The following is a 16,243-nucleotide window of genomic DNA, read 5'->3' as shown; positions in this document are numbered from 1 at the left end:
AAAAACCTTTCTTTTTGTAATGTAATCATTACATTACATTACTTAATGTAATCATTAATGTAATCATGTAGTGTAACTTAATCATTACTTAATGTAGTCAACAGGCATTTATTTAGTGCCTATTATGTGCTCATTTCTTGTTCTCCACGCTGGGGATCCAGGATAAAAACAGACCACTTAGGGCTTTGCTCTCAAGAAGCTGACATTCTAGAAGGTGTTGACAGACAGGAAGTAATCCAGCAGATAAGCAGGGACCGATCAGCCAGCGGTAAGTACAATGCAGAGAAGGAAGGAAGGTGATTTGATGACTAGTGCTGGGTGATGACTAGGTCCACTGGCACAGTGACAGTGACATTTACCCTGGGCTTGGAATGGTAAGGGAGACCCAGGCGTATGATGATTAAGCGGCCGAAGGATTTCAGGCAGAGGGAGCAGCAGGTGCAAAGGCCCTGAGGCATTTTGTCGTATCTTTCTGCTTCAGCAAGTAAATTACAGCAAGTGTCGAGGAGCACAGTCTAAGTGATTTTCTGCACACTCGCTTGGGCTCAGCAGAGTTGTCTGGGTGTGCGCGTGCCCGTGGGCTGAAGGCTGTGCTGTCTCTGTTTCCCTCAGCTCTACGTCTCCTCAGAGAGCCGCTTCAACACTTTGGCAGAGTTGGTTCATCATCACTCGACTGTGGCGGACGGGCTCATCACCACTCTCCATTACCCAGCCCCCAAGCGCAACAAGCCCACCGTCTATGGCGTGTCCCCCAACTACGACAAGTGGGAGATGGAACGCACAGACATCACCATGAAGCACAAGCTGGGAGGCGGCCAGTACGGAGAGGTGTACGAGGGCGTGTGGAAGAAATACAGCCTGACGGTGGCCGTGAAGACCTTGAAGGTAGGTCTGGGGCTGCCGCCGCGGCTCGCGGCTGAACACGGTTCGTTGCTGCCGGTGGGCAGCCCAGGAAGGGCCTCCGCAGGCCTCGGCCGACCTCTTCCGACCGGTGCAGTCCCCCTCCCAGACTCCGTGCCTCCACGTAGGGTGAGTGCTGAGGCACGCTGTGGTTTTTGGTGTAAAAAGATTAGTCACTCGGAGAAGTTTTTTCATTCCATGGCAAGAATCTTTTAAAGCCGTGGGTTTCCGTTCTGTCCGTGTGGCCTTTGAATCACTTCCTATTGAGAAGCAGGAGAAGGAGGGGAAAAGCTGTGAGTTTTGAAAGAAGGGGATTTAACCAAAATGCGTTGGACTCCCCAGTGGATGTTTGTTGGCAGATCTGAAAGGCAAGCGCGTTGGGCGTTCCTGGCAGGTTCCATCCAGTTCTGTGTAGTGTGAGTCCCGACTGCTGGAAATGGGAGCGGACGAAGGCATGAAGGGAACGTCAGGGCTTCTTACTCGGGTTCCGTGCCATCGTTCTCTCGTCTGCACTAACGCATGGTGTTCGTAGTTTCTGGGCGGGGTTTGAAGTTCTTTGAAACCTTGAGGCCAAGCAGCGGGTTTCATCTGGGGCCCTCGGCCTTCAGGACGTGATCTGAGCTTCTTACCTGTGGCCAGAGCGTCCCCTAGCGTTGACCTGTGCCATTTGCACTTGCTGTAAGCGAACCGATTACCCTGACAACCACTCGGAGGCTGAGGGGAGGCCCTCCTGTAGCCGTTGGACAAGAAGGGAAACATCCACCCGGCTGGAGGAAGGGACCCCGGCGCGCACACGCTTCTCAGGAGCCTGTCGGGCACATGCTTGGAGACCTGGGCAGCCATATCGCTTGCCTTTCAGGGACTCTGTTACTTACCTGCCGCCTGTACTCAGAGGTGCAGCAAAGTGGAAATTACAGTTTCTGGCTCATGTAAAGTGATGCTTCAGAGAAAGACTCGCAGTCTGCAGTTCTAGAAAACAAGGGTGGCTCGTGGCGCTCATATTGAACATACCCCGTTAGATCAGCCCTTGGAGCAGGACTGACGCTTGTGTGTTGGGGGGGGGGGGGTGGGTAGCGTGGTTTGGGGTTACTTGAGGACTCCTGGATACTTTCCAGACGTGATTTTTTAAAAACTCAATAAACACTTAGCGAGACCCTCGCTTCTGCTTGCCAGACCCTGGGCTTAGCCCTAGGGTTGTGAGAATAGAGTTCTGCACCTCAGGCCAGCCTAGGTAGGTAGAACAGCGCAGTTAGGAGGAGAGACGGGCAATGACAGAACCTGCAGCGTGGGGTGACTGGGGCCTGAGGCAGGAGCGAGGCGCCCTCACACCGCACAGGAACGAGGAGGGGGGGGAGGACTGGTGAGCTCCCCGTGGTGGGGAGAAAGTGCAGGGTGGGTTGGTGCCGGAGTAGAGGAGCGGAGGCCTGGACAGAGGCGGAGGGCATAGAGCCCACGGTGAGTCACCGAGGCTACGGAGCCGGGGACATTCTCCTGGCGGCAGTGGGGCGCAGTGAAGGGTCTGATCCGCAGGAATAAGGTGATTGGATATGCGCTGCACCGGCCGCTGCCCCGTCCCCCCACCCCCAGACCAGGCAAGTCCAGGGAGAGGCGTGCGCTTGTGCTCAGCGTCCCGATCTGGCACAGGGCTGAACACCAGGCCGGCCTCCGGGCCTTGACCAGCTTGAGAAACCGTTAAAGGCCCGGGCATCACCCACACGCTCGCCAGTATTTGCACACGTGAAACAAAGAGGAACAAAAGCACAAAATTCCTGGTTTCCACCCAGCAAGGCTTGTTTGAAAACGTTAGAAAGAGGGAGAGTTTGCACTACTCGAAGTGTGGGGAGGACACAGTCCAGCAGCTGACGCTGTGACATTGGTTCCTGAGCCGCCGCCAGGGAGTCAGGGCAGGGCGCCTCCCGGAGGGACTTGTCTGGCAGTGGTGGCTTTCTTGTACCCGCAAATCAGACTTATCGGGAAGTTGGGTGCCTTTTGGAGTCTATTTCTCTAATGATACACTACTAAACTTTTTTTTTTATACTTTTAACGGTTTTCCCCAAGAACCTTATTAACTTACAGTCCTACAGCCGGTAAAAAGGTACAGAACCTAGTTGTGTGGATTTCTCGGAGTCGTCACCCCAGGTGATAGCTAATTAGGGAAAAGGGAAGGCGTCAGATTCTAGAGATGTATGTCAACCCGAAATACAGTACTGGGCAAGTGCTAAGTAAATTATCCCTTCTTCCTCCTCCTCCTCCGCATAAGGCACATCTCTGCAATAGGGTTCCCGCCTGTCCAGTAAGATTGATAGCACTCTTTGGGGCATTTATCGCCCCTGGAGAGGTTGAGAACCTTGAGTGGGTTCTAAATGACAGTTATAGCTACTGTTCATTGAGCTCTTACTATGGGCCTGCAGTCTGAGTGCCCCGCTCCGTGTGTAGCATCTCACTTAATCCTCACAGGCACCTTGTAAGGGAAGGGCCCGCCTGTCACTGCCTTTTCAGGCTTGAGGAACGTGCAGTGCGGGCGGGCCAGGCAACTGGCCTGGTGTTACCCGCTGGGGAGCCGCAGACCCGGGGTTCCGGCCCAGACACCCTGCCCCAAAGCCCAGCTCCTTTCTTCTCCTCCTTTCCTTAATTGTCATTCCAGTTCTCACCCCTCGCACACCACGCAAAATACGTCAACCACAGTCATGCGTCTTAGACGTCTCCCATCCCCATCCCCTCCCCCCATCCGCTTCCCCTCGGGTGGCAGCTAGATCTCCCTCGCTCTTCAGGACGCCTTGGAAAGCCCTGGCAGCTCTTTGCACCAGACCCCAGCCGGGCACCTGAGTCTCGGTCTGCTCTCCACCATCCCCTGGTCCGTCCCATCCTGCCTGTTTTGTGTCGCTGGCCCCTCAGAGGGCAGAGGCAGACCCTCTTGAAGCAGCAGGGGGTGGCAAGACCCTGCTTTAACCCGGACTCTGTGTTGATCCACCAGGCAACGTTGGGTCCTGTACCTTCAGGGCCGGAGACCAAAAAACGGGAGACAGGAGGGTGCTAGGCTGACCCCTGTGGGCGGGAAACTGGAATTACAGCAAAGGCCACCGACCGGACCTGCTAGTTTGAATTTTGACATTATTCACCAGGTCCTAGGCTTAACTTTACCTGCGTGTGATCAACGCTAAAGGTGGGATGTGCCTGAGAGAAACAACCGTCCAGTACAGGGAAGTCCCGCGTTTCAAATGAGCTGTATTCCAGAAGTTTGTTTATGAGCCCCCCTTTTTTTCCTATGAAGCCGTTCTGGAAGTCCTAGAATCGGGGAAAGACTGCTCTCGATCTAATGTGGCATTAGGATTGGCTCCTAAGCTCCTGACAGACTTACCGTTAAAAAGGTGGAAGATAACGTTGATGAAAAATGTTAAGGCTTAAATTCTTTACCTGTTTTTCGAATAGGTAACGTATGCACACAGTATCCTCCCCCCTGGATTTTTGTGCCCTTCCGGAAGTAGTCCACGTGTGGGTGTCCCTTCTAACCGTAGGGCAGCATGCTGTGGACACTGCCCTGAACCTCCTAGTGTCCACCCCACGTAGCTCGGCACCCGTTCCACATCCGTATACGTACAGGGGTCTTGCTTTCGCGTGGATGGCTTCCAGCGCCTAGCAGCCTTCAGCGGGCATTTGTGTCCTTTCCAGTACTTTGCTGTTACAGACGGTGCCCCAGGGGTTCTCCCCGTTGGCCGTGAGGAGACTGTCCCGGTGCCAGTTTGCACGCGGCCAGCCGTGCTGAGAGAGTGCCTCCGTTGCCCTGCTCCGCCAGCCTGTTTTGGTTGGGGTTTTGCTTGTGGTGTTTTCCCCCAGGCAGTTGGTTGTACTAGAGAGCTGCAGAAATGAGCAGAGAAGCCAGGGCTCCAGGATGGCCCTGGACAGTCGCCCGCGCTGGCTCCCTGACTTCCAAGGGGGCTGGGCGTCAGGGAGAGAGGCCGCGCGACCTGGAACCCACCGTTGCGCGCTCTCGCGGCAGGTTCTGTTCTGGCCGTGGGCTGGATACACCTGCGAACCCGAGGACCCGAGTTCTGGGGGCTCGGTATGCGGTTGTTTCCGCGGATCTGGCAGGTGAACCGCCTTCCTCGGTCTGGCTCCGAAGCTCGGCCCCATCTCTGCAGCCCCGTCTCTGGCGGGTGCGGGATGCTGCTTCCCTGGGGTCGTAACCTTGCTCCCCTGACACTTGGTTGAGAACCAGGGAGCGAGGGGGAAACCCCCGGGGACTTGGTCCTTGCTGAGACTCAGGGAGGCACCCGTGGGACACTGAGCCGCCGATGTCTCCGTTATGCCGGAGAATACCTTCACTTGGGGGCGAGGCCAGGGAGCAAAAAGGGTGAATGAAGCTGGTTAGAAAACCAGAAAAACAGAAGATGTTGGGTCCGGAGAGTGCCTATCTGAGAAAGACAAAAACGAAAACACGGAGCGATATTAACTAAAGACCCAGCGCGTCTTTCCTACAAGCGCTGTGTTTAGCTGGCTTCTCAGCCGTGTTCGTTACAGTAAAAGTGGGTCCAGCCGGCTGAGTGCTGCCCGCGTCTGGGCGCGGTGCTCGGGACTCTGCGCACGAGGCAGATGCTGCTGTTTTCCCGGTGTGTAGACGGGACCTTGTTCAGAGACCTCTCTTCTCTGGCGTGTGAATAACTGAGCTCTGTACGTGGTCACACAGCGGCAGGGCTTGGTCCACGTAGCTCTGAAGCCATCCTTTTAACCACCCCTGTACCGGCCAGGCCTTCGTGTGCATCTGGGCCAGGCCAGTCAGTCCCCATGAGGAGAGCTGGGCGACCCACCTGACTTCCAACGGACAAGGCCGAAACTCCGCGTTCACTCAGTGGTGCTTTCACCCTAATTATCTGTGTTAATTTTACTCCGTACATGGGAGATGTCTCTTTGAAAAGATGACGGAGGGGCACGTGGGTGGCTCGGTCGGTTGAGCATCCGGCTTCGGCTCAGGTCATGATCTCGCGGTTTGTGAGTTCGAGCCCCGCGTCCGGCTCTGTGCTGACAGCTCAGAGCCTGGAGCCTGCTTCGGCTTCTGTGTCCCCCTCTGTCTCTCTGCCCCTCCCCTGCTTGCGCTCTGTCTCTCTCTGTCTCTCAAAAAATGAATAAACGTTAAAAAAAAAAAAGAAAGTGTTTAAAGGAAAGGAAAGGAGCATAACAGGATAGTTTTCCCGTTAACACAGCTACTAGAAGAGAATGCTGCTGGTAGTGGCAGCGGTAGGTTGAACCCGGCCGGATTCCACCAGGGGGAGACAAATTCACGCCGATTGCCCTGAAAGAAAAAAACAAGGAATTATTTATACCATCCACACGTGTGTGTGAGTGTGTAGGAATGAGGGGGAAGACAAAAAGACGGGCAAAAAGAGGAGAGGGTTGGCTCCGAAAGCCATATCGTTGTTCTCGCATGTCCACGCCTCTCAAGATCTAGAACGTGGTTCTTCTAGAAAAGCGGCAGGAGCTGTCAGAGCCCACGATCTCTGTGAAATGGTTTCACTGTGCGGAGTTGGTTATTGTGGTGCTTGAAAAGAAGGAAAGCTCCACTTGCCCAGAAAGCTGTATTTGAGAGCTGCGTCGTGAACCTCCTGTTGGCCAGGCGAGGCTCTTGAGGCCCCCCGGTCCTCGCGTGAGCAGCATCGTCTCGGCGGATTCCAGCAGGCTTCCCAGCTTTGACGGCAGCGCGTCACCCGGTGGATCAGACGCGCCAACGGCATGCTCTGCGGAGCGCGTTAAGGAGCAGAGAGGACTCCCAAGAATCGAACAGCCAGCGAAGCGGTGGCAGGGACGAGTTCTTGCCCCCCGTACGGCTTGACACGGAGACTACCAGCGATGTCTCATTGACATCAGAGCAGCCACGATTTTTAAAGAGCAGCAAATTGCATCTGGGTTTCAGCCTCAGAGAGCCCTAGACTAAGTGATAATGGGCTGACACATATCCTCAGCGGTCACGCTCCGCTCGTAGACATGATTGGCGGCAGCGGGAACGTGCTGAGTAGAGGTTGACCTGTCCTCTGGAAATCTCCACGTGCAGGGGCAAGAATGGCGCGGCCACCGGGAGGCTGCAGTCAGGACCCTTTGAGTGCTTTGCCTCCTGAAGGGGCAGGCACGACCTGGAAGGTTCCACCTTGAAAATAAGCCCGATGAAGCTTTCCTCTTGGGCGAGTCTAGTTTTCCAGGTGTTCCCTCCCCATCTGCCACGCAGTCTTTCTCTCCGGGCAGACGTGGACTCCGTGTTGAAACTTGGAGGGTGGTGTCCTGCCTGTCTCGTTGGCCTTCGTGGCCAGGCTCTCGCACACACACGGGCCACGCCATTTGCCACCCGCTGGCTTCTGGTCGCGGCAGTCAGAGGACAGTGGGTTCTTTAAGTCATGAAGAGGTTTGCCTGATGCAGGCCACAGCAAGCCTCCCGTGTAACGGGGCCAACTGTGGTGTGCGGGGCCAGGGGCAAGGCCCCCTCGAGTTGAGCCCCCACCCAGAGCACGTGAGGAGATGGGGAGATGGCATCACGTTTGCTCTGGGCGTTTGCTGATATTCTTTGTTTCCGCGTGGCATTTAGATACGGTGAACTTGCTAGAATATGACATCTCTGACGATACTCGTGAATCCGTCGTTAGGGGGGCTGCTAGGGAGGATTGTTGTAGAACCCGTAAATCGACCCGGTGGATAGTGGTGGTTGCTTCGTTGAGACCCCCATAGCTCTGCATTTCTGGCATCCTCTGTGGTACAGAGTGTTTTGAGGTGGTGTTCTTCTTTAGGATAGTATCGTTTTGTGTCAGCGTCTCTTCCATTAAAGTGGGTACATTTCTGATTCTTCAGGTGATATATATATATATATTTTTTAATGTTAAGTGTTTTAGGACTCCTTGGAAACCAGCTCTTCTTTAGGGAAATAGAACTATCCTCTGCATAGCAGCCCCCAGAAGCAAGTTGCCAACATACATTTACTGTTGGGGAAAATTCTTCTTCTTTTTTTTTTTTTTTCCAATGTTTATTTATTTTTGAGAGACAGAGTGTGAGCAGGGGAGGGGCAGAGAGAGAGGGAGACCCAGAATCCGAAGCAGGCTCCGGGCCCCGAGCCGTCAGCACAGAGCCTGACGCGGGGCTCGAACCCACGAACCGTGAGATCGTGACCCGAGCCGAAGTCGGACGCTCAACCGACGGAGCCACCCCGGCACCCCATCAAAGGGGAAAATTCTTTGTGCCACGGGGGGCAGTAATCGATCCACTGCAGGCATCGTGCAGGTCGGCCCTGGCGAACCGGGGTGGTTGTCGGTCGAGGCTCCAGTTGGTACTAACCGTTCAAGCCATACTTTCCTGCTCGAACACTTTCTTTGCTGAGACAACTTCCTCCCCTTTTCTCCCCCAGGAGGACACCATGGAGGTGGAAGAGTTCTTGAAAGAAGCCGCAGTGATGAAGGAGATCAAGCACCCCAACCTCGTGCAGTTGCTGGGTGAGTGAGCTCTGAAGAGACGGCCTCTCTCTTACGCCCCCTGGGGTGATGCGGGCGCTATGACAGAGGAGGTGAACGTGTCTGACGTGGACATCTGTCCTCTGGCAACATTCAGCCCGTGGTGGCAAGGAGGCCGATGCGGGATGGTGTGTGCGTGGATGGAATAGGCTGTTGCTTTAAGTGGAGACCCCAGAATAGTCCGGTGCAAATCTCAGCCGGCCTCTGAGACCAGAGGTTTCGAGAGTCCCTTCGCTGCAGTTTTCCCGTGAGCAGATATCGCCATGTAGGGGTGACATGGGCTGTGGGGTGTACACCTGACCTTTGCTTCTGAACTCGGTGGCGTCTTCTTCTGTTCGAGTTCAGGGGCTCGAGAGGAAGAAAAGAGCGTGGCCACCTCCCTCCCACAGGAACACATCACAAGCCACAAGTGCTTGGGACCGTATTAGACGTTGGGCCCCAGACTTTGGGGCAGACACAGAACGTGTTTCTGGGGCTCTTTTCTTTCATTTTCTTTTCTGTTTTTTAATTTTTTTTTTATGTTTATTTTTGAGAGAGGGGCATGGAGTGTGAGTGGGGGAGGGGCAGAGCGAGAAGGAGACACACAGCATCCGAAGCAGAGGCTCCGGGCTCCCGAGCCGTCAGCACGGAGCCCGACGCGGGGCTCGAACTCGTGAATGACCAGGTCGTGACCTGAGCCGAAATCGGACGCTTAACCGACTGAACCCCCCAGGCGCCCCTCAGGGGTCCTTTTCTGGTGCTTGTGCAGTCGGGAGCAGAGCGGCCCCCCGAAGCCCTCAATGTCTGTCTTGTTGGCAGGGGTCTGCACCCGGGAGCCCCCGTTCTATATAATCACTGAGTTCATGACCTATGGGAACCTGCTGGATTACCTGCGGGAGTGTAACCGGCAGGAGGTGAATGCTGTGGTGCTGCTGTACATGGCCACGCAGATCTCGTCAGCCATGGAGTACCTGGAGAAGAAGAACTTCATCCACAGGTAGGGGCCTGGCGGAGCAGCCCTCCTCGCGGCGCCGCGGAGCGAGCGTGGGGCCCGGGCAGCCTCCTCCACGAAGCTCCAGCCCACAGGGCGTGAGGGCTCAGCCTCCCGCCTCAGCGCTGGCGGCACGTTGGACGCTGGAACAGAGGCAGACGCCGGGTTCCTGACTTTGCCAGCTCCAGGCGCGCGTCTGGGCCCACGGGGCAGTGGATTCCCCGCGGTAAGAAACACTTCCCTCGGAAGCATCTTGGATTAAGTGGAATATCCAGCGACGCCCCTCAGAGGCGTCCGTGCTCCCCGGGGAGGCAGAGCGCTCGGTGTCACCAGGAGTGACCTTCCCCCGCGGGGAGGCCGGCGTCGCGCCCACACCGCCCCGCGGGTACAGCCGGCGCGTGGCTTTTGTTTCCGAGCGGCGCGTTTTCTGCGCCCGCCCCCCCTTCCCTTTATTTCATTCTCCACTTAGCTTGCCGTCCTCCGGTCCGGGGACGCGTCCACGATTGTCAGGATGGCGTCAGTGCGGTCCTGAATTAAGCGCCTTTGCTGTTCTAAAGCCTGGAGGGCTTTGACCTTCAAGCGGGCCGCAATTATCTTGCTGTTCGCATTCTTTGCTGGTGGAAATGGCTTCCTGGCAAAAGAAGGTTCTGTCCGAGCAGGACAGAACCCGATGGGCTTTGCCGGTGACTTTTGTACAAGATGTTCTCCACGCCACCGCCCTGAACTTTCCTCCCCAATTAGCTCAAGTATGAGACCCGTACATGAGATTTCACAGCGAGGGACGAGAGTAGAATGTGTGAGACGTTGGCGCTTCCTTGTAAGACAGATTTCCTGTGCTGCATGAGAGCCTGATTCCGATGCGCCTGTCACTCAAAGGGTGAACCCTCTGAGGCTGCAAATTGAGATTTCTTGACTTGTGGTTCGCTTTGCATGGCTACGTCTGTCCCCCCTTCATTTCACAGACTTAAAACGCTTTACCAAAATCCTATTAGGCACAAGTCTTCTGTATTTAATTGCTCTCTGATTGCCGACGATCAGGCGATCTTACCTTCAGCCATCGCCTAAAGGTGCTGCCTCGTCGCATCCCCCTGTTCCGTTTTGCCTTGTGATTTCATGGTTAACATCCGTGAACCAGAGATTAGACTCCCACCTCCCTGGGAGAATCCGGAGGCGAGAGGAAGCCGATTATACGGGAGAGAATTTTTAGGATACATTCGGATACGCATCAGGAGGAAATAGGAAAGTAGGAAACACAGTTTGGGGAGGGGGAGGGGGCGGAGTGCCATGGGCTCTATTTTATTTTGTCCTCTGTCAAGTCTGGATGGGCCACATGGAGACTCCCTCCGATGGAAGTTTCTCCCAGTTGAGGACTGGCTGGTGCCTTCGTTCCCCGTGCCTGCCGTAGAGCCGTCCTAACCCAGCAGACCCTTAGGTGATTGCAGATAGGCAGGTGTGAGTTAAAGCGCTTCACGTATTAAGTCGGGACCACTCACGACAAGCCTACGAAGTAGGCACTGCCATCATCTTCGTGTTACGGGTGCGGTAACTGAGGCCCAGGGTAATGAGCTTGCTCCCGCCCACCCTCTGCTACCTCTCCCCGCGGTGGGAGCCCGGGCGGATGCTGAGGCACGGGCACAGGTTCCCCGGGGGACTGGACGCGGTCATCGGGAGGGCGCCTGCCCTCAGTGGCGGCGGATTTGCGGAGCCGGGAACGCGATAGCCACAACTCTCACGGCTGAACTCTCTCTCTTTCCCCAGAGATCTTGCTGCCCGAAACTGCCTGGTAGGGGAGAACCACTTGGTGAAGGTGGCTGATTTCGGCCTGAGCAGGTTAATGACAGGGGATACGTACACAGCCCACGCCGGGGCCAAGTTCCCCATCAAGTGGACAGCGCCAGAAAGCCTGGCCTACAACAAGTTCTCCATCAAGTCCGACGTCTGGGGTAAGGGCTGCCGCTGCGGCTCCCGGTCGGCCCTCACCCGCAAGCGTGGGCTCCTTGTCCCGGTTTTCTTTGTCTCCTTGCCTTTCGCTGCCTCCCTCTCACTCCTTCATTTGTTTTCCTTCATTCCTTAATTCTCTTTCTTACCGTTTTTTCCTTTCTCACCTTACAATCTTTGCTCCCCTGTTTTCTCCAAAATGAAGTAAAAGCGGAGTTTTCTTCCAAAATAATTCAGGTTACCTTCCCACCACCCCCTAACTTCCCATCTCCAGCCCGAGCTTACTGCTTGGGTTTGTGGGGCACTTAGCCAAGCCTGCAGGCACCCACAATTTTCTGTAGTTTGGTTTGGGCTTTACATAGGATATTGCCCCGTGAAGCTTCATGTGCCAGTATTCTATTTGTGTCTTTTGTTAAAGAACTTGTTACAGCAGATAGTAAGCACATGAAGAAGCATATGCTCATTGCACAGTCACAGTGAGCCCGAGGTACGCGTCACCCAGCTTTACCGGCCATCGCCTCATGGCGCTCCCGAACCCTGTACCCCGCCCCCTGCCCCGACCCTTACTATCTTGAAGCAGACCCCCGATAGCATTTGATTTTGTCCATAAGTACTTCAGTATGAGTCTCTTAAAGGTGTCTCTTTTTTATCCTTGTAACCACATCGCCCTTCCTCCCCGAATTGATCGTCATTTTGAATATTACGATCCAGTCAGTGTTCACATTTCCAGTTGAGTGTTCGTAGTCCCGCTGTTGTGGTCTGTTTGAGTTGAGATCCGGATACTGTCCACACAAGGTGGACGGTTGATGCCCCCTCAGTGCCCTCTGGTCTGCAGGCTCCCTCTCCGTATTTTCCTTTCGCTCGCTCGCTATTTGTGGAAGAAACCTCACGTGTCCTTGCAAGTCTCCCACGCTGTACCCCGTGCTGTGATTTAATGCGTTCCTCTGTCTTCGGCACCCCTACTAAATGGGCAGTGGGATCTGGACAGTTTGGTCACATTCGGGTTTGACTTTTTTCTTTTAGCAGGAGCACTGGGTGCACTGTGCCGTGCTTTGTCATCAGTAGCTGCACAGTGCTTGATTTGCTCTCTTCTTTGTGATTTTAGCAGTTTCTAATCCCCAGTGCCGAGATCCACTGATTTATTAGGGGTTGCCAGACAGTAATTCTCGAATGCTGTCACTCCTCGTTCCCGGCTTAGCTCAGTACGTCTGTCAGACGAAACCCTCATCTGCTGTGGGGTTACTTCGGGGTACGGTTCACACAGAAAAGGCCGCATAGTTGTTTGTCTCTTTGCCTGGGCTTACCAGGGGTCACGCAAACGAGCTAGTTTTTTAATACCCTCGAATGGTGACCGAGTACATTTTTGGGTTTTTTGGGGTTTTTTCCTTTTGTGATGATATATACGTGGATATATGTGTATGACGTGTTTAGATGTATCTGATGTGTTTTAATCCACGGTAGTTCTTCTCTTTATTGATAAGCAGAGTGTCTCCTGTTTGGCCAGATTGCTCCCTTTTGACAAGACCCCTTGTAGTCTTTGATGGCGTCTGTGCCGTCTAGAGCGATTAAGATATTCTAGGTTCGTTCCGGCCCTGAACCTGAATCATCCATTCTCTAAGGGGTCCTTGGATCTCTTCAGTGGGATCTGGGATTTCAAGGCTACAATCTGGGCTTTCAAAGATTTTGTAAGATTTTTATGAAATGTTTAGAGTTGGAAGGGGCCCTGGAGATAATCTCATATGCCCCGAAACGAAACGTGGCCCATCTGAGACACTTAGCCAGGTGATCTCAAAACTAGGAGTAGAAATGGCGTCCTGATCTCCAGCCGTAGGTTCCCTGCATCACAAATCCCAGTAAAGATGGTCACCTTACCTCAAAGACCCTGGAGAGGCCGATCAGTACAGTCTCTTCTCCCCTGCGGTGCGTTTTAGTCTGGTTCTGTCCTGGGCTGTTGGTCGTTAAAGGCCTGGTAAAATGTTGGTGTCTGGCCTGCTTCTGAGGGTGTGGTGGCTGCTGCTTTTTTTTTTTTTTGATGTTTATTTTTGAGAGAGACAGAGCCCAAGTGGGGGAGGGGCAGAGAGAAGAGGGGAGACACAGAATCCGAAGCTGGCTCCAGGCTCTGAGCTGTCATCACAGAGCCCGACGCAGGGCTCGAACCCACGAACCGTGAGATCATGGCCTGAGCCGAAGTTGGATCCTTAACCGACTGAGCCACCCAGGCGCCCCCTGAGGGCATAGGTGCTTATAATGTCCACTACACGGGTAACCAATTTCAAATGCAAGATAGTTAAATTTTCCACATCTTGAACAACCTTCCTCTCTCTTTTTCCTTTCAGCATTTGGAGTACTGCTTTGGGAAATTGCTACCTACGGTATGTCACCTTACCCAGGAATTGACCTGTCCCAGGTATACGAGCTGCTAGAGAAAGACTATCGCATGGAACGCCCGGAAGGCTGCCCAGAGAAGGTCTACGAACTCATGCGAGCATGTGAGTCTACCCCAGCTGGTGGTAAAACTTCTGTGTGGGCTTTGTAAGAAATTCCCGTGCAGGAGTGTTTTCCTAAAGTCAAAAAGTATTTCCCTTCCTGTCTTTATTCACATTCTCCAGAAGCAACTGATATAACAGATGCATACTTACTCAGATTCCGTGTCTCTATACACGGTATGTATACATAGTATTTATGTGTGAGGCTCTTTCTGTTTTTCATGCAAAAATGGGATGGATGGATACCAAACTTAGATTTCTTATTTAAAAATGCAAATTCCTGGGCCCTGCCTCCAAACATTCTGTTGTAATAGGTAAATACTCCCGGTGACATTTACCTGGGTTGGTTTTATTTCATGTGTGTGTGTGTAAAACAACTCCCTCAACTTTTTTTGCACACAGCCATAAGGCTCACGTCAGTTTCATGTCCATATTTCAAAGATCCCATCCTCTCTCCATCCCCTTATTTTTATACAGCTGTTTAGCTTGCCGTTAAATGATGTATTCATCCATCTCTTCCCCTGTTGATGGACATTTGCTTGTTTTACACCTGTGTTTGGCTTTTGCCATCGTGAGCAAAGCCAGGATGAACACCCTCCTACGTAGACGTCCGTACATTGTGCCGGTAGTTGTGGAAGTTGACCTGTTGGTCCAAAGAGCTATTTGCGTTTTAAATTCTGAAAGATTTTACCGAATTGTTTTCCAGGAAAGGTGTACCAATTTATATTCCCACCAGAAGTGTAGGAGAGTTAATTCTGCATCCTTACCAACACGAGCCTCCGTCAGTCCATAATCCTCATGTTAACCTTGTTTTAATTAGCCTTTCTGTACGGGTGAGGACTTTAGACTTTGATAACCCAGAAGTGAGGGTCAAATGGAAGCCACGTGACTCCGTGATTCTCTGCACTTGATTGAGTGGGGCCAGGGAAAAGATTTATAAATGCACTTCTTGCTGTCACAACTCTCTGGGGCTCTACAGTCCATATTCCTGCCAGTATCTAAGGTCTTTTCACATTCTTAATGTCTGTGGCAGGACACGGTGACATTTGTCACTTGTCCCAGCACAAGATGGTTAGCAAGATTTGGGGTGCTTCTTTCATCATCAGATCTTCCTTGAGAATTACTAGCCCCACACTTGTTAGCAGGGCCTCATGCGTGGTCTGCCTGGGTCTCGTCCGTCCAGGTTGGCAGTGGAATCCCTCCGACCGGCCCTCCTTTGCTGAAATCCACCAAGCCTTTGAGACCATGTTCCAAGAGTCCAGCATATCAGATGGTAAAGTGCCCATTCCTGGGGGTGCCTGCAGTGGGGCGAGAGGTTGGGATGGAAGGGACGGCCGGGCGGGGCTCCAGCCCGGTGGAGCTCTTCACTTCCGGCTAGAAGAGCCCCAGGCCACCAAGTTATCTGAGACCAGAAGGCCGGGGCAGAGGCGTGGAGCGTGGAGATCTCGGTCTTGTGGCCACGCACCTTTCTGGAAAGTGCCGAGTGCGGTTTTCTCCGCATCTGCGTCTCTTTTTCTGTAACTGCGCGTGGGTGACCACTCGTGCCTGAGAAACAGAAAGAACGCCAGACCGACGCCATTACTAACGGCCGCTGATTTTTGTTTTTGTTCTCGGTGGTTCTTAGAAGTGGAAAAGGAACTGGGGAAAAAAGGTGTGCGAGGGGTTGCGAGTACTTTGCTGCAGGCCCCAGAGCTGCCCACCAAGACGAGAACGTCCAGGAGAGCCGCGGAGCACAAAGACCCCACTGAGGTGCCCGAGACGCCCCACTCCAAGGGCCCAGGAGAGACTGGTACGTCCCCCCACCCCCACCAGGCCCAGAGGGGTCCGCGCCGTCAGGGCCAGTGTAGGCGGATGGGAAGCAGTGAGTGCGCTTGCACGGCGGGCGGGCTGACTCTAATTCCTTGTCAGTGGTCCAGCTCGAAAAGAAGAAGGTTCCCCACAGCGGCCCACCCTCCTCCTGGGAATCATCAGGAACCATTGGCTTCGGTAGTTAGCTCAGTCAGGTAGGCACAGGTGCTGATGAAACCGATGGGGAAGACAAACCCGCCTTCTCGTGGACTATTCATGGCATTTGTGGTCGCTCTTGCAGGGCAGATACAGCAATAATAAACATCGAACCAGGTAGAGAGCAGCTTGTGTCAAAAGCACTGGTACGAAAAGTTCCCCGGGACGGACGGAGCCAAGAGACGCCCGTGGCACAGAGTCGGCGTCCGCGCCTGGTCTCTGACACAAAAACCTGTCGGCCACCGTGCCCTAGACGAGCCAGCGAGGTGGGGGTGGTGCGGGGGTCTCAGGATGTTCGCAGGAATGCTGCTCGCAGATGGGGACCTGGTGGCCCCCGTGCGCCGTGCTCTCCTTTGAGTTAGGACATGCTTGTGGAGCGCTTGCCCCCCTGTCCCACCACAAGCCCCAGAAATCTGGGTTCGTAGAGGCTCCTAGGGGATGCTCTGATGGACCACAGACCGAGC

General features: G+C 54.0%; 1 protein-coding gene across 4 annotated transcripts in view; it reads left to right on the top strand.

The window, feature by feature from the left end:
* The window catches only part of ABL1 (ABL proto-oncogene 1, non-receptor tyrosine kinase), a 148,092-nt gene that overhangs the window by 121,640 nt on the left and 10,209 nt on the right, over positions 1-16,243 (top strand). For all 4 annotated transcript variants that reach the window (XR_006965538.1, XR_006965539.1, XR_006965537.1 and 1 more), the window contains exons 4-10: positions 613-885; positions 8,279-8,363; positions 9,180-9,357; positions 11,110-11,294; positions 13,626-13,778; positions 14,959-15,048; positions 15,400-15,564. Coding sequence is in view for 1 of the 4 variants with exons in the window: in XM_047098150.1 (XP_046954106.1) it covers positions 613-885; positions 8,279-8,363; positions 9,180-9,357; positions 11,110-11,294; positions 13,626-13,778; positions 14,959-15,048; positions 15,400-15,564 (1,129 nt within the window). In the remaining 3 variants the exon portion in view is untranslated. The remainder of the gene's footprint in view (positions 1-612; positions 886-8,278; positions 8,364-9,179; positions 9,358-11,109; positions 11,295-13,625; positions 13,779-14,958; positions 15,049-15,399; positions 15,565-16,243) is intronic.

Source organism: Lynx rufus, unplaced genomic scaffold (genome assembly GCF_022079265.1).
Source record: "Lynx rufus isolate CCGP_SWC_20201006 ecotype Redwood Valley unplaced genomic scaffold, mLynRuf1.p SCAF_44, whole genome shotgun sequence".
Classification (NCBI taxonomy): domain Eukaryota; kingdom Metazoa; phylum Chordata; class Mammalia; order Carnivora; family Felidae; genus Lynx; species Lynx rufus.
Note: the sequence above shows the minus strand (reverse complement) of the source record. Positions and strands in the feature narration are given on the sequence as shown.